Source organism: Fringilla coelebs (assembly GCF_963513975.1).
Source record: "Fringilla coelebs genome assembly, chromosome: 28".
In the NCBI taxonomy this organism is placed as follows: Eukaryota; Metazoa; Chordata; class Aves; order Passeriformes; family Fringillidae; genus Fringilla; species Fringilla coelebs.
In genome coordinates, this window is record NC_140054.1 from 5169856 (window position 1) to 5194551 (window position 24696).

At 60.5% G+C, this 24696-nt stretch overlaps 1 protein-coding gene across 1 annotated transcript; it reads left to right on the plus strand.

Annotated features, from left to right (window-relative positions):
- Positions 1-2532: 2532 nt before the first annotated feature.
- Positions 2533-11062, plus strand: TMEM39B (transmembrane protein 39B). Its single transcript, XM_084222719.1, has 9 exons — positions 2533-2585; positions 4913-5097; positions 6806-7025; positions 7294-7377; positions 7919-8073; positions 8776-9112; positions 9474-9661; positions 10347-10467; positions 10677-11062. The coding sequence occupies exons 2-9, from the start codon at positions 4970-4972 to the stop codon at positions 10911-10913; spliced, it is 1470 nt and encodes a 489-aa protein (XP_084078845.1). The 5' UTR covers positions 2533-2585; positions 4913-4969; the 3' UTR covers positions 10914-11062.
- Positions 11063-24696: the final 13634 nt, after the last annotated feature.

The following is a 24696-nucleotide window of genomic DNA, read 5'->3' on the forward strand; positions in this document are numbered from 1 at the left end:
CCCCCAAACCACGTTCCAAGCCATCAGGTAATTATTTTTTATATTTATTTTCTGAGGCTTCTCAGCAGGAAAATCCTGGGGAAGGGATTTTTTAGAAAATTATATACTAATATTAAAATAAATATTAAATTATATACTAATATTGAAATAAATATTAAAATAAATTATATACTAATATTGAAATAAATATTAAAATAAATTATATACTAATATTGAAATCAATATTAAAATAAATTATATACTAATATAAAATAATTATATACTAAATATAATTATATACTGGATGCACAGGGGTTTGATCTTTTCCCTCCGAAATTCCGGCTGGGATCAGCAGTGGGAGCACAGCTGGATTCCCCAGCTGGTCTGAGCCAGGCTGGATTTCAGGTGGGAGCAGCAGGGGAGGTTAAAAATGTGCATTTTTACCTGCTGAACCCCTCCTGCTGCTCACCCAAAGGGAATTTGGGATCAGGGGGATTCCAGCAGCCTGGAGGGGGAGGGAGAGGAGAGCAGGGAATGCTCCAGGTGGAGCTTTGGGGAGGGAAATTTCTCAGGGAATTCCTCCCTCATGGATCAGGGAAATTCTTCATGGATCAGGGAATTTCCCCATGGGTCAGGGAATTTCTCCATGGATCAGGGAAATTCTTCTCCATGGATCAGGGAATTCCTCCCTCATGGATCAGGGAAATTATCCTCCATGGATCAGGGAATTCCTCCTCCATGGATCAGGGAAATCCTTCATGGATTAGGGGAATTATCCTCCATGGATGAGGGAATTTCTTCCTTATGGATCAGGGAATTTCTCCTCCCTGGATCAGGGAGTTTCTCCCTCATCAATCAGGGAATTTCTTCCTCATGGATTAGGGAATTCCTCCATGGATCAGGGAGTTTCTCCTCCATGGATCAGGGAAATTCCTCCTCCATGGATCAGGGAATTTCTCCATAGATCAGGGAATTTCTCCTCCATGGATTAGGGAATTTCTTCCTCATGGATCAGGGAATTCCTCCATGGGTCAAGGAATTTCTCTTCCATGGATCAGGGAGTTACTCCATGGATCAGGGGATTCCTCCCTCATGGATCAGGGATTTTCTCCCTCATCAATCAGGGAATTCCTCCATGGATCAGGGAATTTCTTCTTCATTAATCAGGGAAATTCTCCTTCATGGATTAGGGAATTTTTCCCTCATGGATCAGGGAATTCCTCCATGGATCAAGGAATTCCTCCCTCCTGGATCAGGGAATTTCTCCTCCATGGATCAGGGAAATTCTCCTCCATGGATCAGGGAATTCCTCCCTCCTGGATCAGGGAGTTCCTCCCTTATCAATCAGGGAATTCCTCCTCCCTGGATCCGGGAATTCCTCCATGGATCAGGGAATTCCTCCCTGGATCAGGGAATTCCTCCTCCCTGGATCAGGATCACCCTGCAGCCGCTGGGATGAGCCGTGGCTGGTGAGGGGGAGGAATTCCCGCGGCTGGGCCGTGTCCAGGAGGCTCCCAGCTGGCACGGGGATGTTTTTCCCTCATTTTTCCCCTCGGGAATCTCCCTGGTGTGAGCACAGCTCAGCTGAGCCCTCCATATGTTCCCATGGGAATGTTTTTCCAGGCTCCTTTTGCTCCTTTTGCCGATTCCAGAGGATCAGTTCAAGCTCTGTTTGCTGTGACTGGAAAATGGGAATGTGCCAGGGGGTTTTTTTTTGGGAATGTTGGAGAACACCAGAGCCTGCCTTGGATCCTGGGAACTCCCCTGGATCTCCAGCTGCCCCTTGGAAAACTGACATAGAAACTGTTTCCTGATGGAGGTGTTCATTTGGAATTTCACCGCCGATTTTGGACCAAAAAAGGTTCATCCATCACGTTCCAGAGGCATTTTTTGGCCTGATGTTTTTTTGGGATGTCCTGGAACATTTAGAGGGTTATCCTAAACATCAGGTGTCTGGCCACACCTGATTTTTGATGCTTTTGTGCAGTCCCAGAATCAATTCAAGTTGGAAAAGCCCTCCAGACTCTGTGCCCAGTCATTCCTTGGACACCTCCAGGGCTGAGCGCTCCAAACCTCCCTGGGCAGCCCCAAAAAAAATACCAAAAATTCAGCAAATTCTCTCTTTGTGCACATCCATTCATTCCAGAGCCGCTTTTCCCTCCAGCCTAGGCAGGGCTGGCTCTCAGCTTTGTGTAACCATCTGTGCCGAATCCTCAACCCCCACAAATCCCAGCAAATAATTGAGAAAATTAAAATTAAAAAATAAATCTGCGGAGACGCTGAAACCCCTCCAGGAGCACCGCAGCCGCCGAGCCGCGCAGGTGCCAGGGATTACTCATTCCCTGCCATACCGGGCTGCCGGGACAGCTGGCGGTGACACGGGGAGGTGACACGGGGAGGTGACACCGGGAGGTGACACCGGGAGGTGACACCGGGAGTGGCACCGCGCCACCCGCTGGGCGTGGCCGCCGGGGCGTGGCCACACACGCCAAGGGGCGTGGCTCCGTGCGCGTTCGCGCCCCGCAGCAGCTTGTCCCACGCCGGCCGCCGTCGCGCCCCGCCCGCCATATTGTGCCCGGCGCAGGCGGAGCGGCGGCCGGCGATGGGTGAGGGGGGCCGGGCCGGGGGCAGCGCGGCCGGGGGGGAACGGGCGGAACGGGCGGGGGGGAACCCGCCCGGCGGCCGGCGGGGAGCGGGCCGGGCGGCGGGCGGGGCGCGGCAGAGCCCCGCGGCTCGCCCCGCCCCGCCGCGGTGAGGGGGGCGGCTCCCGCGCCGCGGCCTCGCCCGGAGCCCCCGAGCGCCTCGGAGCCCCTCAGAGCCCCGCGGGCTCGGCGAGCGCTCCCGGAGCCTTCCGCGGCGCTCCCGGGCGGGTCCTGAGCAGCTCGGTGGGGTTTTCAGAGCCGCCGAGGGTCCCGCAGCGCCCTCAGAGCGCCCGGGGCCCGCTCAGCTTTTGTGCAGCCCCACCTGAGCCCGCGGATTTCTCCCTCACAGAGCTCCCTGTGTTCTCCTCTGAGCCCCCAATCTCCCTCACGGAGCTCCCTGTGTTCTCCTCAGAGCCCCCAGATTTCTCCCTTACAGAGCTCCCTGTGTTCTCCTCAGAGCCCCCAAATTTCTCCCTCACAGAGCTCCCTGTGTTCTCCTCAGAGCCCCCAAATTTCTCCCTCACAGCTGCCCCAGGGCTCCCTGTGTTCTCCTCAGAGCCCCTCAGAGCCCCCAAATTTCTCCCCCAGAGCCCCCAGTGCTCTCCTGTAGCCCCTCAGAGCCCCCAAATTTCTCCCTTACAGCTCCCAGTGCTCTCCTGCACTCCCACATTTCCCCTGCTGCTCTCCAGACCCCAGATTTTACCCCCAAATTTCCCTTTATACCCCCCACATATTTCCAGTTTCCTTCCTGCTCCTCTCTGGACCCCAAATTCCCCCCGGTCTGTGCCCTCCCTGCTCCTCCAGAGCTCCAGAACCATCCCAGCAGCTCCCAAAAACAGCATTCCCTCCAGATCCAGCTCCAGGACGGGGATTTTGGAGAGCTCCCCAGCTCAGCATCAGCTTTAAAACTCCCTTGAGATGGGTTTCTAAACCTCCAGCAGGCATTTTGTGTCTCCAGATGCAAATTCCAAAGCTGGAAATGATCCACCAGGAAAAGGAATGTGGCTGAGTTTTCCCTCACAGCTCAGATTTCGCTTGGAAATGGGGGTTTTTAGCCACTGGTGTGGGTTCTCCTGAGGTTAACAGGATCCAGAGGAAGTTTGAAAAAGCTTGGGATGAGTTTTGTGTAAACAAGCACTGGAAGAGCTGAATTTGGGCTGACCTCAGTGCCCTCAAAACAACAAACACCCTCAAAATGTGTTGTTTCTTCCCATCTTGAAGAGCCAAAAATAAAACAATAATTTTATAAAGCTGTGACCTTTAGTTCCAACACAGAATCATCCCAAAATATCCCAAATTTCTGAATTTTTGAGGCCAGCTGTTGAGCATCTCTTTAAGTCTGGAAAACAGGGATGGCACCACAGGGATGCAGATGGAATTCCATGTAAAGTGATGAACTCCCAGCACCTCAGCAAGGCTGGAGAGCTGGAGAAATGTGGGAGACAGGGAAAAAACAGGTGGAGAAATTTGGATTATCCTGAAGCAATGAGCTCCAAAATTTAAATTTGGATTATCCTGAAGCAAAGAGGTCCAAAATTTAAATCTGGAGAAATTTGGGTTATCTCAGAGCAATGAGCTCCAAAAATTAAATTTGGAGAAATTTGGATTATCCTGGTGTTATTCCAGGCAAGACCTGGAATGCTCCATAAGAAATGCTAATTAAAACATGCTAATTAATATGGAACACAGGAAGGACACCACAGGGATGCAGATGGAATTCCTTGTGAAGTGATCAATTCTCAGCACCTCAGCAAGGCTGGAGCTCCCTGATTTTGCATCCTTGACCTGGGGGAATGTGGGAGACAGGTGGAGAAATTTTGGATTATCCTGGAGTGACGAGCTCCACAATTTAAATTTGGAGAAATTTGGGTTATCTTGGAGCAATGAGCTCCACAATTTAAATCTGGAGAAATTGGGATTTTCCTGGTGACAGTGAGGCCTGGAATGCTCCATAAGAAATGCTAATTAAAACATGCTAATTAATATGGAACACAGGGATGACCAAACACCAGAGGGATGCAGATGGAATTCCTTGTGATGAATTCCCATGAGCTCAGTGATGAACTCCCAGCCCCTCAGCAAGGCTGGAGCTCCCTGAGGTTGGAGAAATGTGGGAGACAGGGAGAAAACAGGTGGAGAAATTTGGATTATCCCGAAGCAACGAGCTCCAAAAATGGAATTTGGAGAAGTTTGGATTGACGGGGTGGTGGCAGCGAGGCTCCGTACGAACTGCTAATTAATCCCTGCTAATGAATCCCTGCTAATTACCCCCTCTCCGTGTGTCCCTGCAGTGGTGAGGGCTGAGCCCAGCCCGCAGTGAGCAGCCAGGACCCCGCACGCTGCCGGGCATGGCCGGGGGACGCCGGGGTCCCAACAGGAGCTCCTACTGCCGGAACCCGCTGTGCGAGCCCGGGGCCGCCGGGGCTGCCGGCCACTCCTCGGGCACCTCGGTCACCGGCGTGCGCTCCCGCACCAGGTACGGCGCGGCGGGCAGCGGGGCGGGGCTGCGCTCACCGCGGGCCTGGCTGTGCAAGCTCCTCCCGTTCCGTGAGCTTAAAGCTCCTCCCGTTCTGTGAGCTTAAAGCTCATCCCGTTCTCTGACCTTAAAGCTCGTCCCATTTCCCAGCCCATTCCTCAGTCATAAAGCTCATCCCATTCTCTGACCTTAAAGGTTGTCCCATTCCTTGAGCTTAAAGCTCATCCCATTCCTTGAGCTTAAAATTTATCCCATTCCCCAGCCATAAAACTCATCCCATTCCCTGATCTTAAAGCTCATTCCAATCTCTGATCTTAAAGCTTGTCCCATTCCCTGATTTTAAAGCTCATCCCATACCTCAATCTTAAAGCTCATCCCGTTCTCTGACCTTAAAGCTCATCCCGTTCCTTAGTCTTAAAGCTCATCCCATTCCCCAACCTTAAAACTCATCCCATTCCCTGGCCTTAAAGCTCATCCCATTCCTTGATCTTGAATCTCATCCCATTTCCCAGCTTTAAAGCTCATCCCATTCTCTGACCTTAAAACTGATCCCATTCCCTGACCTTAAAGCTCGTCCCATTTCCTGATTTTAAATCTCATCCCATTTCCTGATTTTAAAGCTCATTCCTCAGTCTTAAAGCTCGTCCCATTCTCTGACCTTAAAGCTCATCCCATTTCCCAGCCTTAAAGCTCATTCCATTCCTTGATGTTAAAGCTCATCCCGTTCCCTGTCCTGGGTGGGCCTTGGAGCCACCTGGGATAGGGAGGGATGTCCCTGCCATGGCCTGGGTGATCCTTGATGTCCCTTCCAGCCCAGAGCATTCTGTGGTTCCGTGGTTTATCAGTCCTGAGGATCTGAATCACCATGAGTTTGGGAATCCTCAGGTTTCCCCTCACTCATGGCCTTATTTCAGGTTCTCCATCTCCTGTTTTACACCATGGCCTGATCCCCCTGCATCCCCCTGGATCCACAGTTTAACTGGGGGATTTACAGGGACACTTTGTGCTCTGCAGTTCCTTTGAGGCCCACACCCAGATTCCTTTGCCTGCTTTTATTTAGAGATTGCAGCTCAATCTGAGAGATATTAATTCCCTTTGATCCAGAGGATCAGGGATCCTGTGCCTGCTCACACAGCAAGAGGCTCCTCTGGCTAAACTTGTTTTTCCTCCTCAGGTGAACAGAAGGTGGAGAATGAACAAGGGCTTGTGTGTAATTGCTCTGCCTTTCATGTTCAAGCACTCTTAGATATGTAAACACCAACTTGAGCTCTGAAAGCTTCCAATTAATTAAGAGAGCCACTGAGTAGCACAACACAACCCTGGGTCTGAACAACACGAGGGATTTAATATCAAATGTCCTGGGTCTAAATATCGTTTTGTGTGGGCAAAGCCCTGCTCACATCTGCCTGAGATCTGTGATTTGTGCCAGCCACTGATAACTCGAGTTTCCCCATCAGTCTCAGAGCTGTGGGGGGAGCTGGAGGACATTCCCCTGCTCAAGCCTGGTCTGAGAGACACAGGGGATTTAATATCAAATGTCCTGAGTCCAAATATTGTTTTGTGTGGGCAAACCCCTGCTCACATCTGCCTGAGATCTGTGATTTGTGCCAGCCACTGATAACTCGAGTTTCCCCATCAGTCTCAGAGCTGTGGAGTGAGCTGGAGGACATTCCCCTGCTCAGCCCTGGCTCTTGGCTCCCCCTGGCAGGAGTGGCTCAGGGACAGGCCTGTCCAGCCCCCCTCTGGCAGCTCAGACAGTCGTCCCCCTGCGGCACTGCAAGATCCCCGAGCTGCCCGTGGAGAGGAGCGTCCTGTTCGAGCTGCAGCTCTTCTTCTGCCACCTCGTCGCCCTCTTCGTCCACTACATCAACATCTACAAGACAGTGTGGTGGTACCCGCCCTCCCACCCTCCTTCTCACACCTCCCTGGTAAGCACCACAGGGCAGCTGGAGATCCCAGGCTGTCTCTTGGGTCACTAAACCTGAAGTTTTAGAGATGATGTTTGATGAAAATTTCATCTGACCTTTCAGCGTTGCTCCTTCCGCTCCCTGTTTCCCACGTTCTGGGATCTGGCTGTCTGCTTGGCATTCTCTTGGAAGGAAGTCCAAGGAGAAGAGAATAATTTGGGACTTTCTGTATTGAATGTGTGTTCCTGGTGCTGATGGAAATGGAGTAATTTTGGTTTTGCCCCCACAGAACTTTCACCTCATTGACTTCAACGTGCTGACGGTGACAACCATCGTCCTGGCACGGCGCCTCATCGGTGCTGTCGTCAAGGAGGTAAAGTCAGAGCTCTCCTTCCAGGAGATTTGTGAAACTCTGGGTCCCTTTTGCCAATCCAAACCCCTCCATCCTCCCCTAAAGACCTCTGTGCTATTCCCAAGTCAGAAGTCCCAGCGAGGTTCCCAGTGTGAGGAGCAGAGAGCAGAACTGAGCTCCTCAGACCTGCTGGGTCTGTGTCCTTCTCTGACTCCCTGAATTTCTGTCTCAGCCAAACTGAAGTGACTGATTCCCTCCTCCCTTCTGTCTCTTTCCTGCTCTCTCCATCACTGCAGCTTTCCCCAGGGAAGAGCCAGGGATGCTCACTATGGAAGCATCCCATGGGGAGCAGTGCCAGGAGAGTGTGCTGGGCACTACCAGACCTTCCCTGGAAGCTCTCCCCACTCCCTGAGGAATGAAGCCCAGATTCCACAGAAACCCTCCCTGCCCTGGTGCCAGCTGGGCACTGCCATTTCCTTCCTAGCTATGGTTTCCCACAGTATTTTCTCCTTTAAGAAGAGGGAGTGCCCAGCTGTGCCCAGCTGTCCCCTGTGTCCCACAGGCTTCCCAGAGTGGCAAAGTCTCCCTGCCCCGCTCCATCTTCCTGGTGGTCACTCGCTTCGCCGTGCTCACGGGCACGGGCTGGAGTTTGTGTCGCTCCATCATCCACCTCTTCAGGACCTACTCCTTCCTCAACCTCCTCTTCCTCTGCTACCCGTGAGTATCAGGGCTGGGGCATCCCCCCAAAATCCAGGGGGAGGCTCCCTGCAGCCCTGTGGGGTTCTGAGCTGGGAGTCTCCAAAGCTTGGAGCAGCATGGCCTTGTGGAAGGTGTCCCTGCTCAGGGACACTATCCTGCTGTGTCACATTCCAGGGTGGCAGGACACATCTGTGGCACTGACCCCTCTTTCAGCTTGATGTCAGCATTAATTATTACTCGTTACTGCTGCTGAAAAGGGTTGTGTGCTTCTCCCATGGCGCTCACAAAACTCAGGGCTCTGTTTTCCCTTTGTTCCTGGGCTCCTCTGCCAGGTGGAGTGATTCAAACAGCTCCTGGGTTTTGTTACCTATCAAAAGGAAATGTTTGGAGTGGAAATAGATCCCTCCTCCCTGGTAGATGCAGGAGGAAACATCCCCAGAGGTTTTCTGCAGGGGGAAACATCCCCAGAGGTTTGCTGCAGGGGGAAACATCCCCAGAGGTTTGCTGCCTGTGTTTGAGCTCAGAGCTCTTTTTGGGAGTTTCCCTTTGGAATCACGGAATCCCAGGCTGGGTTGGGATCATTCAGTAGTGGCAGGGACACCTTCCACTATCCCAGGCTGCTCCAAGCCTTGACCTCCTGCAGCTCAGAGCCCCCGGGGGAATTGGGGGTGGTGTTCCCCGTGGGATGGGGGGCAGCTCCTGAGCTCTGTGCTTTTCCAGGTTTGGGATGTACATCCCCTTCCTCCAGCTGAACTGTGACTTTCGGAAGGCCGGGCTCTTTGCCCAGGTGGCCAACATTGGCCCCAGGGACACGGGGGAGGTGACAGCCCGGGGCAGGGACTACCTGACAGTGCTGAAGGAGACCTGGAAGCAGCACACGAGGCAGATGTACGGCATGGAGGCCATGCCCAGCCACGCCTGCTGCCTGTCCCCGGACCTGATCCGCAACGAGGTGGAGTTCCTGAAGATGGACTTCAACTGGCGCATGAAGGAGGTGCTGGTGAGCTCCATGCTCAGTGCCTACTACGTGGCCTTCGTGCCTGTGTGGTTTGTCAAGGTGAGGCCTGGCTGGGAGGTGACACCGTGGCAGGACGGTCCTTCCTCGTGGTGGTAGAATTCTGAGTGTCTGCTGGTGGATGGGGTGAGGCTGTCCCTGCTGCCTGAGGGGCTGGTGCTCTGTCAGCTGAGCGTGGGGAGCAGCCAGGAGCTGCCTCCCTGGTTGTGGTGATGATGGCACGAATATTTTGCAGGATTTCTCCACCCTCATCCCATGTGGGCTCTTCCTTTCCAGGCAGGATCAGCAGCTCCACGCAGCCCATGTTTTACCTGCCTGCCTGAGTTGTTGGTGTGGTGCTGCCTTGGGCAGGTGAGGCTGTCCAAACGTGTCCCACAGTGTCCCACCTTGCTGTCCCCCCCAGAACACGCAGTACTACGACAAACGCTGGTCCTGTGAGCTCTTCCTGCTGGTCTCCATCAGCACCTCGGTGATCCTCATGCAGTACCTGCTCCCTGCACGCTACTGTGACCTGCTCCACAAGGCTGCAGCACACCTGGGCTGCTGGCAGAAGGTGGATCCGGCCCTCTGCTCCAACGTGCTGCAGCATCAGTAAGGAATTCTCTCCTGGAGTTTTCCTTTTGCTGGGGAGCTCAGTCTTGAAGTCAACCAGAGAGAAAAGTGAGAGCAGAGTTGTTGGCTGACACATCCAGCAGCACAAACGCTCTGGGCACTGTCCCTGCCAAGCAAAGCTGGTTTTGGCAAGGTGCCTGCTGCTCCTGGCCACGGCTACCTGCAGTTTGTCACTGCTGTGGTGACAATTCCAAACTGGGAGCACAATTCCTGCACTCCTCACTGCTGCTGGGGAGGCTGCAGAGCCCAGTGTCCCCTGCAGGTGGGAATAAAACATCTCCTGTCCCCTGCAGGTGGGAATAAAGCATCTCCTGTCCCCTGCAGGTGGGAATAAAGCATCTCCTGTCCCCTGCAGGTGGGAATAAGGAATCTCTTGTCCTTGCAGGTGGGATTAAGGCATCTCTTGTCCCCTGCAGGTGGGAATAAAACATCTCCTGTCCCCTGCAGGTGGGATTAAGGAATCCCTTGTCCCTGCAGGTGGGATTAAAGAATCTCTTGGCCCCTGCAGGTGGATATTAAAGCATCTCCTGTCCCCTGCAGGTGGGAATAAAACATCTCCTGTCCCCTGTAGGTGGGATTAAAGCATCTCCTGTCCCCTGCAGGTGGGAATAAAACATCTCCTGTCCCCTGCAGGTGGGATTAAAGCATCTCCTGTTCCCTGCAGGTGGACTGAGGAGTGCATGTGGCCTCAGGGGGTGCTGGTGAAGCACAGCAAGAACGTCTACAAGGCCGTGGGCCACTACAACGTGGCCGTGCCCTCGGACGTCTCGCACTTCCGATTCCACGTAAGCTCCCCTCTCCCTGCTGGAGCAGGGATACCTGGGCAGGATCCTGCTCCTGCTGGCCTGGGCACCTCAGGCTGATGGAGCTGGGGGGCTCAGTGCCCAGGGTGGGGTGCGGGCAGCGTCTCAGCCCTGTGCCACGAGGGTGACTCCATCCAGAGCCAGCCGCAGCTCTCACCTCCCGCCCGCTGCCTCACCCTGCTCTCCCACAGTTCTTTTTCAGCAAACCACTGCGAATCCTCAACATCCTGATCCTGCTGGAAGGAGCTGTCATCTTCTACCAGCTCTACTCGCTGATTTCCTCGGAGAAGTGGCACCAGACGATCTCCCTGGCTCTGATCCTCTTCAGCAATTACTACGCCTTCTTCAAGCTGCTGCGGGACCGCCTGGTGCTGGGCAAAGCCTACTCCTATGCTGCCAGCAGGGACTCAGAGCAGAAGTTAAATTAAAACAATTGCACTGATGCTCTCAGCCTATTACAGAACAAACAAAAACAAGAAACCCTCAGAGCTTTGTATTTTTGTTACCACTGCTTTTTTTTGTTGTTGTCGTTTTCTTTGATAACTGATGTAATTAAAAGGAAAAAAAAAAACATATTTTTTTACTCCCAACAAGTTGTTTGTGTGTTTGTTGTTTGGATCCACCTCCACCGAAAGGTTTGGGTGTGAGGAGGGGTTTTTTTAAATGGTGCTGAGGGTTGACAGGGGTGGAGAGGGAGGAGGAGGGTGAGAGTTACAGGTGTGTTAAAGGTTCCTTTAGGAGGGGGTGAACCCTCATCCCATCCTTCTGGGGGTCCCCAGGAACTCCTGTGCCCCCTCCCCATGCTCTGTGTGGGGAAAGGCGGTGTCATTTCTCTAAAATGTGCATTTTCAAACTGAGCCCCCGCTGCTGCGGCTCCCTGCTTTGAGGGGTCCCCTGGGGACACGGGGGGGCGCTGAGGGGGTTTGGGGGAGCCCCAGCCGCTCCCCTTCGCTCCTTCACCCGCGGCTCGGCTGTTCCCCAGGCTCCTCCTGCCCGTCAGGGTCGGGGGAGGAGGAGGAAGAGGAGGGGGAGGAGGAAGGAGCGCAGCGCATCCCCGAGAGCCCCGGCCCGGGGAGCGTCCCCGCTGCCGGAGCTCCGGGCTCCCCCTGCCCGCGGGAGGGTCCCGGGGGGTCCCAGAAGGGTTCCGGGGGTCCCCGAAGGGTTCCCGGGGTCCTAAAGGGGTCCCGGGGGGGGTCCCGGGCCCGGCCTTTGTTCCGGCAGGGCCACGCGGCCGCCAGGGGGCGCCAGGCGCGCGCGGTCCCGGTCCCGGTCCTGATCCCGGTCCTGACTCCGATCCCGGTCCCGATTCCCATCCCCATCCCGATTCTGGTCCCGGTGCTGGTCCCGCTCCCGCTCCCGATTCAGCCCCGACCACGCTGGGGGAATTCTTGCCGCTGAAAGCGGAGATCAAGCACCGGAGCGGCTCCGGGGGGACCGGAACCGGGAGCAGAACCGGAACCGGGACGTGGATTGGGCTCGGTATCGGGACCAGGACAGGACTGGGACCGGTAGCAGCATCATCCGTGGCGCCGGGGAGGGGAAAGGGGGTGTCGGTGCCCGGCAGAGCCCCGAGAGACAGCGGGGACACGGCGGGGACAGGGCGGGACCAAAGGCCACCGGAGCGGAGCCGCCGCCGTTTCTCAGCGCTGCCGTCAGCGGGCAAAGGGCGAGGAAGAGGAAGGAGCAGCGGGAATAACGAAGGCTGGAGGGGAGCCAGAGGCGGGCGAGCCCGCGGGATTGTGCCTTCCCTCACCCCCACCCCGCACCGGGACCGGCACCGAGCGGGATCCCCCATTCCCGGGGACACCGAGGGCTCCGCTGCTTGGAGCGGCTGTGGAACCCCCCGCGCCCCCCGGCAGATCCCGCGGGTTTGGGGGGCACAGAGCGGCTCCCCCCCGTCCCTGTTTCCCGTGTGACCCCACCAGGACCGAGCCCGGTGTCCGGCCGGCATTTCCAGCCGGGTGGGGCGGGGGGCGATGTCGGGGCCCGGGGCCCTGCCCGGCACGGCGGGAGGAAGCGGCCGTGTCCAGCCTTTCCCGAGGATGAGGATTTCCTTCCTCCCATTGAGCGGGGACCCTGGGGTTAGCACGCAGCCGTGGGGCACAGGCCGGGGGGCCCGGCTGGGAACTGGGGGGCAGAGCCCCCCGCCCCAACCCTGGGGGCACCTCCCTCATTCCCCTGCCTGGCCGCGACCCCGAGAATGAAGGAGTCGGATTTGGGGGGGCGGGGGGCGCAGGATGGAGACACGCAGCCATTTCCTCCTCTCCTTCCCTTTCTCCCACCCCGAGAGCGCTGCGGGTGTTTCGGGGGTGAGAAGAAGATGGACAGGGGGGTCTCGGCTTTCCCAGAAACGCCGCTCCCGCAGCCGGGAAGAAGAGCTGTCACCGGCGGCAGCGACACGTCTCATTTCCCTCGAACCGGGGCTTTCCCAGGGCGGGGGTGATGTCCCGGGGGAGATCCCGCTGGGAATTCCCCTGGGAGCGCCACGGAGGGGGCTCCGCTGGGGGCTCAGCTGCCGTGGTCACCCCGGGGGTCCCGGGCTGTCCCCCGGGGGTCCCGGGCTCCATCTGCCGCTCCCCGCGGTCGCTAATCCCGGGATTAGCAGCCAGATGCCAGGGGCAGGTTTGCCGCAGGTAGCGGGGATCCCTCGGGAGGTGGCGATGACATCAAAGCGCAGGAATTGTGCCCAATCCCACCCAGCCTGGGGTCCCCAGGCCAGCAGGACAGCGGGGACAGCGAGCTGACATCCGCCAGGACCCATCCTGGGGTGTCCCCAAGCACAGGACCCCAGGACGGCCGCTCTGGAGCAAAATTCCCGGCAGAAATTCCCTCCACGTGCACACCCAAAATGGGAACATTTCACCCTCCCGCTGCCCGCCGGGAATCCCCTCCCGCTTCCCAGCGGATGCAGCTGATGGGAAGCGCTCGTTTTCCCCTAAAAGCCGCCCCAGCGGTCCCGGGAGGCCGCGGCTCCCGCCCTTATCCCGGTTCCTGGGACCTCCGAGCTGCCAATTCCTGCCTGGCCTCCACGGGTGGAGGATTGCTGGATCCTGGGGCTCTGGGCCATCCTGGGTTGCTGCACCCCGCATTTCTGGGTGATCCTGCGGCTCAACCCCCTCACTGGGCACCTCCCAGCTCCTCCTCATCCACCCCAAACCCTCAGCCCATCCCTGGCTGCTTCGCTTCCAAATCCAGCACCCAACAGCTCCTGATGTGGACAAGAAGGTGGGAAAGGACGGGAGCATCCCCCAGAACCGAAGGTGATCCCACCTGAGCTGTGCCAGCCTGTACCCAGAGACTGGCAGCTTTAATTCCTCCCTAATAAAGATTTTTTTACCTTAATAAAGCCACATCCCCAAAGTGGTTAATTAGGGATTCATTTACTCACTGTCACCTCACACCGCAGCAGGTTTGGGGTGAGACCAAAGGGGGAAAAAGCATCAGGGAGGGAAAAATATCCCAGTGCTGATCCTGTCAGCATCCCCCGGGCTAGAGGACCCCTGAGCATCCCCCCCAGAGCCGCGGGGTCCCCTTGGGACCCCCAAATTTTGGAGCCGAGCCGGCCCCAACAACCCCATACCCGCCCAAAACCTGGGCAGGCCACGAGGCCCCGTCCCGCCGTAATTACAAGCCCTTAATTAGCATACACGCATCCTCATTAACAATTACACACAGGTCCTCATTTCCCCACTCAAAGGACCCCGCGGTGGGGACCCAGGAGCTGGGGGGGACCCCCGGCCTCTCCCATCCCCCGAGGCCACCAAACCGGGGCGGGGGAGCGGGGACAGCGCCCGCAGCGCCCCGGGCCCCCCGGCAGCGGCTCCCGCGGGGACCAGATGGCGACTCCGCGGCGGGGGCCAGATGGATCCTCCCGCCCGTGGTCCCCCCTCCGCTCCCGCTGCCATTTTCCCCGGCAGCCGCTGTAAATATCGAACAGCTCCGCTCCCGAGCCGGCAGGAGCAGGGACGGCGGCTCCCGGCGCTCCAGCTCCTCTGCTCCGGGCTGGGGACACCGCGGGGACACCCTCGGCGCGGGGGACACCGTCCCCAAGGCGGTTTGAGCTGAATATTCCCGGCGGTGTGAGCTGGAGGTGCTGGAGGACTGAAAGGGGGCGAACGGAGGCTCTGGAGGGCGTTGGGGCATTTCCCAAAAGTTGTGGAGAAGAGAGGGGGCAGTGTCAGGAATGTCGCCTACCCCCCAGGTGGGTGTCCGGCTCTGTGGTGGCCCCATCCCAGGCTGAGCCCCAAAAGCTCTCACAGAACTCCAGAGGAACATCAGAAACCCCAAACCCACCCCAGGAGGTTCGGAGTCCTTGGTCAGACCCCAGCCGGGCACCCCACGAGTGGCAGTGCCACCAAGAGTCCTGGTCCCCACTTTTGGGATCTCCCACGAGTCCCGAGGTGCGGCTGGCACGGGGCACGCCGGGGCCTGCAGCCCACGAAGGGCGTTTGCCGCCGGGAACGGGCGAGTTTCGGTCCCGCCGTGTCCCATCCCCTCCCAGCGGGGACAACGTGCCCCGGGACAGCTCCAGGCCGGGGCCGAGCTTCCTCCCGCCGCCACCGCCGTGGCCTCGAGCCTTTCCTCCGCTCTTCCTCCGCTTTTCCGCCGAGCCCGGGGCCGGGGCTGCCTTCCTGCCCCGGCCCCGCATCCTGCCTGCTCCGCGCTCAGCATTCCCGGCTTTTCCATCCTTCCCCAGCTCCACACAGGGGGACCCGGCCTCGAGGCTTGTCCCCAACCTCCGTCCCGCGTCCCTGCGCCCTCCTCGAGCCCCCGGTCCCCAAAGCTCCCCGTGGGACCTGTCCCCTGGGTCCCAGGGGTTCCTCCCAGCTCAGCGGGAAAAGCACGGAGCGGAGCGGATCTGCCTCGGGCTGGCCGCAGGGAGCCGCAATTCCCCGATCCCGATCACTTTTGGGGATCTCCCGCTGACCCAGTTTCGAATCCCCGCTCGGGGATGGCACGCAGGGCTCTGGGAACGAGCGGGAGCTTCCCCGGAGCATCCCCACCCCCTCCCAGCGCGCAGATTTTGGGGAGCTGCGAGCCCCGGGGCTGCTCCCGGCTCGGGGGTGCTGCTGAGGGCACGACATTCCCACGCTGAGCCCGAGGGTGTCCCCCAAAACCGGTCGGACGTGCGGGGCCGTGACTCAGCCCGGCAGGACGGGACCTGCGCGGGGCCCCCACAAACAGCGAGCGAACGGGGAAGCGAAAAATTCCCTTTTCCTTCCTTCCTCCCGCCCAGCTGGGTGTCACCGCGTTGGGGTGACCTTCCCCTGCACTCCGCTGCCTCCAGCATCCCCCCCTCCCCTCCCCGCCGCTCCCTCCCGGCTCCGGGTGAGGGCTGGGCCGGGCTCCTTATCTCCCTCGCGGGCTGATGCAAGATTTGCTCATTCTGCTGCTCCCCAGGGCCGTGCCGCCCGTGGTGTCACCTTCCCCGCAGGGTTCGGCTCTCCGTGTGTCCCGCCACCCCCTCCCGGGCCGGGTTTTCCTCCCGGTGCCGGGGCCGGGAGGGTTCAGCGCCCGGCGGGTGTCGGGAGCGGCTGCTCCAGCCAGGAATAAGTGGATTAGGAGCCAATCTCGTTATCGCTGCTGGCAGCCTCACTAGGGCCGTGGGATGGGGACAGTGACGGGGACAGCGCTGGGGACGCTCCCGCTGAGGGGAGACAGCGTGGCCGGTGCCTGGCGCGGCCACCGCGCGTTGATAGCCGGGGCTCGGCTACCTGCTGTTCCCCGGGATGCGGCATCCGGGCTCTAATGAGGCGGGACGGTTAATTAGTCAGTGTCAATTTATGTTAATTAGCCGGGGGGAGTGGAGACGCTGCTGGCTCTGCCACCTGGCTGGCACGGCCGGGCTGGGGGGACACGTGTGGGGCTGGGGGCGTCAGGGCAGGAGCGCGGAGCTCCCCGAGGGCGCTGCCGGCCCTGCCTCGCCCTCCCTGCCCGCTGAGTCAGGGCTGAGACCCCGCGGGAAGCCCCAGGGATTTCCAAAGCGCCCTGGAAACCCCCGCGCTGTGATTTCCTCCCTGTTTGAGTGAGGGCAGCAGCACGCGGCGGCCAGGCTGGGAATTTCGGAGGGAAAAGGATGGGAAACACGGACCCGGCCAAGGCACGGCCCCTCTCCGCCAGGGATGGAGCGGCTCCGTTGTTTACTCAACCCAGCTTGCGCCGCTCTCGGTTCCCGGGGTCGTTTCTCCTTCTCCAGACAGGGCTGTGACCGCAGAAACAAAGGCAAAACTTTAATCCTGCAAATCCTCCTCTCTTCCCACCGAAGGCCGCGGGTGTTTGTCCCTCTCCGAGGGGACGCTGGGGTCGGACACGGCTCGGGGGCTGCCCGGGGGCCGCTCAGCCGGAGCCAGAGCGGCTAAAAATATCCCCGCGTCTTCACGGAGGTGTTGCAGCCGCAATCAGCAATGCAAACGAGACCGAAATTAAATCAGCCGCATGCGACAGGAGCTGTTAACCCCTGCCGGCGCGGGGACGGGGGGGACGCGGGGTGCTCGGAGCGCGGGGAGCGGGCTCTGTGTGCCCCCCGCCGCCCCCCCGGCTCGCTGCCATCTGCTCCGGGCGCGTTCGAGGCGAGGAGGAGCTGCGGAGAAACCAGGTCAGGGCTGGGGAGAGGCTGCGCCCGCCCGCCAGGACCGTGCCAGCCGTGCCACCCGCCCGTGCCACCCGCGGGACGCTCGGGTGGCCCCGAGGAGCGGGGGTGGCTCTTTGGGATGTCCCCGCACCCCAGCGGCGGCTCCCTGCTGGCATTCCGGCTGGGTTTCGCCCCGCCACGGCGTGCCCCGTGCCACCCCCGCGACTCAAACCCCGCCAGACCCCAAATTTGGGCAGCCGGAGCATCCCACCCCCTCTCTCCCTGCCTCCCTCCCTCCTTCCCCAGGGGGGCTCCTCCGTGCCCGCCCCGGTGCCCACCCCAGCCCCCGCCCGTGCCCTCCCCGCTGCATGTGCGAGCCCCCGCGGCAGCTGCCTGCATTTCATGCATTTTTAAGGAGAAGAAGGTTAGTGGGTCACTCCAGCGCCGCAGGCTCTGCTCCAGCGGAGCCGCCGCGCTGCCAAACGCGGCCGGGCCGGCGGCGCGGGGGCTGGGCCGGCCGGGGGGCGGGCAGGTGGGCAGCACGGGCCGGGCACGGCCACCCCCCGAGTCCCCGCGGTGTCCCCAGCGCTGGGAGGAGCGCGGTCCCATCAGGGAGGGGATCAGGATCCGCTTCCCAGCAGTTTGGGGGGTGGGGAGGGGGTCTTGCAGCACCCCGAGGTTCAGGGGCAGCACCCCCAGGTTCAGAGTCCTGGAGAGGAAGAGCGGGCGCTGTTCGAAGGGAACGCGGAGCCGAAGCACGAAGCAAACGCGGGGCCCCTCCCGGGGCGCTGCACCCCCCGGAACCCCGGGATGGGGGCACAGCCCCTGTGCGAGTGGGGGGAACCCGCCCCGGGGAGCCACAGCTGGGGGGACGCGGAGAGGGGGGAAGGAGGGTTTGGGGTGGTGCCAGATGTGGCCTGAGGGAGCATAAATGTGGGCGAGGCCAGGACTGGGGAGAGCCAGATGTGGGATGAACCCAGACCTGGGAGAGGCCAGATGTGTGGAGGATCCTGATGTGGGGTGAGCCCAGATGTGGGGTGAACCCAGACACGGAAAAAACCAGATGGGGGGCGAACCCAGACCTGGGCGAACCCAAACCCGGGAAAAGCCAGTCCTGGGTAAAACCAGACGTGCGTGAATCCCGCCCCGGGAAGAGCCGGATCCCAGATGTGTGCAAATCCAGATGTGGGGTGACCCCAGACACGGCCCTGGGTGCGACGGCAACGCTGCAGCCCCGCTCTGCCCCGGCTCTCCCCGGTCCCCCCGGCTCTCCGCGGTTCTCCCCGCATCCCCCCGCGCTGCCGTTGCCATGGTTACGGCCATGCAAGTCTGCCCGAGCTGCATCCGCCGCTGCATCCCAGCGAGCCGTGGGGGCGGGGACGGCCCCGCTGCCCCCAGCCCTCCCCGACAGACCCCAAAACCGCCTGGGGACCCCTCCGGGGGCTCGCCCAGGGCGGGGGGACCGGGGGCTGCCCAGCCCCTCCCAGCGGGGCTCCCCCGACCCTGAAATCCGAGCGGGGGTGAGGGGGGTGGGAGCAGCGCCTGACTCTGGAGGGTCCAAAACCCCCCCGTGCCCCCTCCCCAGGGGGATGGGAGCTCACGGGGCGCGGCTGGGAGGGCAAAGCGCCCCCCAAAAACCGCAGCCCCAGCCCGGGCCCCCCCTCCGGAGCCTCCCCCGAGCTCTGCACGGCCCGGTTCGCTCGGAGGCCGAGGGGGAATTCTGCGGGCGGCGATGAAGCAATCCCGGCCGGGGACAGCCCGGGATGGAGGGAAGGAGGGGATTTCTGATGGAAAGTTGCAGACAGCCCTGGCACCGCCGGGATTCCCCGCCGGGCTCTGCTCCCGGCTCCCCCCTCGCAGGGACCGAGCCCCCACCACATTTCGGGGTGAGGCTTTCCCGGATCTCCCGGGGGTTCAGGCGCTCCCAGGACCTGGGGGAGAGGGAGCAGCCACGGGGGCGTTGGTGGTGTTGCTGTTGCAGCTCCTGATGAGGTTTGATCATTAATATTCCACCAGGACGAGCGGGGCGGGAAGTTCGCGGCTCTCGGGGATGATTTCCCAGCGTCACAAACAACACCCCCATCCCCTAAACGCTCCTCAAACTCCCTCCCAAGCCAAACCGAGGTGATTTTAGACTCCAGCATCCCTCCGGTGCTGCCCGTGCCGACACCCAGGGTCGCTCTGGGTGTCCCCGTCCGTCCGTGCGGTCCCTTCCCCCCTCGTCCCGGGCACACAGCGGCCTCTTCTCCGCGCCCGGGCCCGTCAGATGTCGCTGAAAGGGAACAATGGCACCTATTGTCTGTCCCCGCTCGGCGCTATCGGCCCCGGCAGCGCAACAAAAAGCCACATTGACTGGCGGGGAGAAAGGGGCCCTCACATCCCGGGGCTCCCGGGGGAGGCAGCGCGGCCCCGCAGCGCCCGGTCCCGGCCCCGGCCCCGCTCCCGACCCCGCTCCTGTCCCGTTCCTGTCCCCGCTCCTGTCCCGCTCCCGGCCCCGTTCCTGTCCCTCTCCCGGCCGGCGGCGGCCACCGGCACCGAGGACCGGGCAAAGGGGGGCAGGAGGGGCGCGGTGGGGTGTCCTGCGGCCGAGGGGTCTCTGGGGTCTCTGGAATCCATGGGACATGCAGGGTCTGTGGGCTCCGTGGGGTCTGTGGGGTCTGTGGGATCTGTGGGACCTGTGGGGTCCGTGGGGCCTGAGGGATCTGTGGGACCTGTGGGGTCTGTGGGGTCCGTGGGGTCTGTGGGGCCTGAGGGACCTGTGAGACCTGTGGGGTCCGTGGGGTCTGAGGGATCTGTGGGACCTGTGGGGTCTGTGGGGTCCGTGGGACGGGCACCCAGAGGGAGCGGGGTTGTCCCTGTGTGCCCTGCCCAGGTGAGGCCGCACCTGCAGAGCCGCCTCCAGCCCCGGGCGGGGGCACCGGGAGCGTCTGGAATTGCCAGAGAGAGCCCAGGGATGCTCCAAGGGAGAACTTGGGGTGCCCTCCTGGAGAAGGGAAGGCCTAAAACCCCATCCAGGGGCTCCAAGAGCCTGGGGGGGTTTGGATAAAGCCGGGAGTGGCGGGGATGGCTCCCCACGGGCTGGCCGGGATGTTGGGATCCCAAATCGCACCCACCCCTCCTGCCCGGCCGTGGCGTGCGGGAGCCAGGAAACAGCACGGGAAAAGCCGCACTTGGAGCGAGCCTGGCTTTTGTTCCCGTTATAAACTTCCCTCTGGGCCAGGAAGGATGCTCTGGACGCTGTCCCTGCCCGGGTCAGGCAGCAGAGCCCTCCCCGCCCTGCTCCCAGCCCGGCTGCACGCCGCAGTCCCGGCTTTCCGCAGCACCCCCGGCTCTGCAGAGCTCCCGAGAGGCGGCTCAGGGTCAGGCAGCGCTTATCAGCCGGGAGAGGGAGATAAGGAACGTGGGATGAGCAGGATGCCCGGGCCAGGGCCTTGTGGGGGTTCCTGCTCTGTGCCAGGAGGGATCTGCAGGATGGGAAAGGCCGTGTGGGGGTGTTGATCCCCAAAATGCCCAAACTGCCCCAGATCCTGTCACACAGCGTCCCCATTGTCACCCCGGGCTGCACAGCCCAGCCTGGAGGGGTTTCAGTTTGGGGTCTGGCTCCCTTTGCAAAAATCCCAACTCTGAGTTTGGAGCCTGGGTCTGTTTGCAAAAATCCCAACTCTGAGTTTGGGGCCCGGCTCCTTTTGCAAAAATCCCAACTCTGAGTTTGGGGGCTGGCTCCTTTTGCAAAAATCCCAACTCTGAGTTTGGGGCTGGCTCCTTTTACAAAAATCCCAACTCCTGCCCCGAGCAGGGGCAGATGGGCTTTGAGATGGACACAGAGCAGGTTCCTCTCCCTTCCCTGCCCTGTCACTCCCTCAGCAGGAGCAGGGGAGGGGGTGAGGGGCTGGGAAAGGCCCTGGGCTGGGGCTGATCCCACGGGATGATCCCACAGGAGGGGAGAAGCCAGCCCAGAAATAGCAAGTGCAGTTGCAGAAGGCGCTGGTTGCCATGGGATCTTCACAACCAAAACCGACTGGGGCTCTGGCAAACACAAGAAGGGGCCCTTTCATGGTTTCTATGGGAAGTCAGAGCCTCTCCACAGCCTCCAGGGCTGGAGCCCTGCCCGGGGCAGGAAGGATTTGGGAGCCCTGCTGCATTCCCAGGAGAGCTGTGCCTGCTGCGGGAGGTTTTCCCCAGGTGCGGCTCCGAGCCGTGCCCGGCTCCTGCTCGGCACAGGGCTGGGATTCCCGCTCCTCCTGCTGGGCCTCGTCCCACCAGGAATCCCCCAGCACCGAGGATTTTCCTGCTGCAGCTCAGGAGGCTCAGCCCCTTCTCCCTGGACCCCCGCGGGATGCACATCTGGAGCATCCCGGGGGAATTTCCACATCCTGGGGAGGCCAAACGGCTGCAGCGGGGAAGGGGCAGCCCCCAGACCCTACAGGGGAACCCCCAGACCCCATAAGGGCAGCCCCCAGACCCTACAGGGGAACCCCCAGACCCTACAGGGACAGCCCCCAGACCCTACAGGGACAGCCCCCAGACCCTACAGGGACAGCCCCCAGACCCTGCAGGGGAACCCCCAGACCCTACAGGGGAACCCCCAGACCCTACAGGGGAACCCCCAGACCCTACAGGGACAGCCCCCAGACCCTACAGGGACAGCCCCCAGACCCCACAGGGACAGCCCCCAGACCCCACCAGGGCAGCCCCCAGACCCTACAGAGGAACCCCCAGACCCCACAGGGACAGCCCCCAGACCCTAAAGCAGCTCTGGGCTGTCCCCAAGGGCTGTCCCCATCACTGGGGGGTGGCAGGATCCTCCGCCATCCATCCAGCCCAACTCTCCCCGCTGGAATTCTCTCCCGGGAGAGATCTAATGAGTTAATTCCCTCGCTATTTAGAAATCGATGTGGCAATCCCTCTGTTTTCATTCCCAGCGCCGCCGCTCGCCCCGGCTGGGCCCCTTTAACTCGGGATAAAATCCCGGAGAGGATGAGCCGGGCCCATGAATAATTAATTGCCTTAATTCCTCATTAGGGGCTGGGGGAATGCGGGGCTGGGCCGGTCCCTCCTGCCCCGCTCTGCCCTGCAGCCTCCCGGCGCTCAACACCCAATAAATTAATAATCAGCCGCAGTTTAAGTAGGTCTGGGAAGTGGAAAACAACATCCGCAAGGATCTGGCGTCCCCCCGGCCCGGCGGAGATTTGTCTGTCTGTCCATCTGCCGGAGGAGCGGACAGACAGTAATCTGTCCGTCTGTCCGCGGGGATCCTGCAAATTCCTGCCCCTCCCGAAGCTCCTGCGGGAGCGGAGCAGGGTGGGAGGCAGCGCGGGGCGGGTGGGCACTGGTTTGTACTGGGAGGGGCTGGGGGTGTCCGGGTTGGGCTGGAGTTGGGCGGCTTCTGGTGCCTGGGGGGTCCTGGGGGGTCCTGGTGGGTCCTGGCCTCGATCCTGGGGTCACCGCACGTCCCCGGGCACACTGGGAGCTGGGGAGCTGGGAAACTGGGAAAGGTGGGAAACTGGGAAAGGTGGGAAACTGGGAACTGGGAAAGGTGGGAAACTGGGAAAGGTGGGAAAGGTGGGAGATGGGAAAGGTGGGAAACTGGAAGCTGGGGAAACTGGGAGCTGGGAAAGGTGGGAGCTAGAAAAACTGGGAGCAGGAAAAGGTGGGAGCTGGGAAAGCTGGGAAAGGTGGGAGATGGGAAAGGTGGGAAAGGTGGGAGATGGGAAAGGTGGGAAAGGTGGGAGATGGGAAACTGGGAGCTGGGAAAGGTGGAAAAGCTGGGAAGATGGAAAAGCTGGGAGCTGGAAAAACTGGGAGCAGGAAGAGGTGGGAGATGGGAAAGGTGGAAAAGCTGGGAAGATGGGAAAGCTGGGAAAACTAGGATCTGGAAAAAGTGGGAGCTAGAAAAACTGGGAGCAGGGAAAGGTGGGAATTGGGAAAGGTGGAAAAGCTGGGAGCTGGGAAAGATGGGAAAGCTGGGAAAGATGGGAAAGGTGGAAGGTGGAAAAGCAGCCGTGGGTGTGCCTGGGGACAGCCACGGGCGCCCCACTTTGCTCCAGGGCTGCCGTGGCCGTTCCAGGAGCAGCAGCAGATCCCAGCTGGAAGGAGCAGGGAAGGAGGCAGGACGGAGATGTGCCCCGGCAGGGGAGGCAGCACCGGGGATCCGCGGGGAGTTGGATATTTATAACCGCAGGAGGGGCCGGGACGGGAGGGACGGGGATTCCTCGGGATGGAAGGAGCCGGGAAACGCCTGCCAGGAGGGGCTGCGGCGTGGGAATGCCGCTGCCACCCCGGCTCTGCCCCTGGCCTGCTGCAGTCGCTCTGTGCACGCCACACCCCTGTCCTGCCGCTCTGGGATGAAATTCTCTGTCCCCTCCGGCAGAACGCGGAGCAGGAGAAGTGTCCGTGGGGTGGCTGCTGACCCCAGCCCCACAAATCCCCTCAAATCCAAGGAGACCCCTCCCCACGAGCCCAGGGAAGGCGGTGGTGTTCCCAGTCTGACAGCAGCCCCAGAATTGGGAATGATCCGGGGGGGAGGAGCTGCTGGTGCCATTCCCGCTTTGGGATGGGAGATGGGAATGGAGGGATGGGATGGGATGGGATGGATGGGATTGATGGGACGGGATGGGATGGGGACGGGGATGGGTTGGGATCCATGGGATGGGATCCATGGGATGGAATCCATGGGATGGGATGGGGACAGGATGGGATGGGATTGATGGGATGGGGACAGGATGGGATGAGATGGGATTGATGGGATGGAATGGGGACAGGACAGGATGGGATGGGATAGGGACAAAATGCAATGGGAATGGAAGAGAACTGGATGGGGTGGAACGGGATGGGATGGGATGGGATGGGATGGGGACAGGATGGGATTGGATTGATGGGATTGATGGGATGGGGATTGAGATTGGGATGGGGATGGGGATGGGATCCATGGGATGGGACTGATAGGATGGGATCCATGGGATGGGATCCATGGGATGGGATGGGATCCATGGGATAGGATGGGATGGGATGGGATGGGATCCATGGGATGGGATCCATGGGATGGGATGGGATGGGATCCATGGGATGGGATGGCCCAGCAGCACAAGGCCCGTCTGCATTCCAGGATGGAAGGAAGGTGGGAGGAGCAGCGTGGATTCCCCGTGGATATCTCCCAAGGCTGAAGGGCAGCGGGCACACCAGGAAGGGCTCCCAGCCCCTTCTCCTCCCCCGCTGGGATCGGGAACAAACACCGTGTGCTCACTAATCCCCCCCTCTCCCAGACTCCCCATCTTCCCCACGCCAGGATCCTCCCCGGAGCTCTGTTCCCAGCAGGGAACACCCTGCCCAGCTCCCGCGGCTGCCGGGGACGCTCCGAGCCCTCGGGGCAGCCGGCCAAGGGCTTTTTATCAACTGGCACCCAAAAGTCAATCAGGAAGATGCCGCCTGTTTTAATTAACAGCAATTTCGCTCTGCCGGGGGTGAGCCGCGCAGGGGGGAGGGAGGGAGGGAGGCGGGAGACAAAACATGACCTTGTTGGTGCGGCACACACAGCGGGACATTGTTTTCCCCTGGCAGTCTGGCCTTGGATGCTGCTGGGCTCGTGGCACAGCTGGGTGCTGGGGACGGGCGGTCCTGCCAGCCCTGGTGGGAGCAGGGTG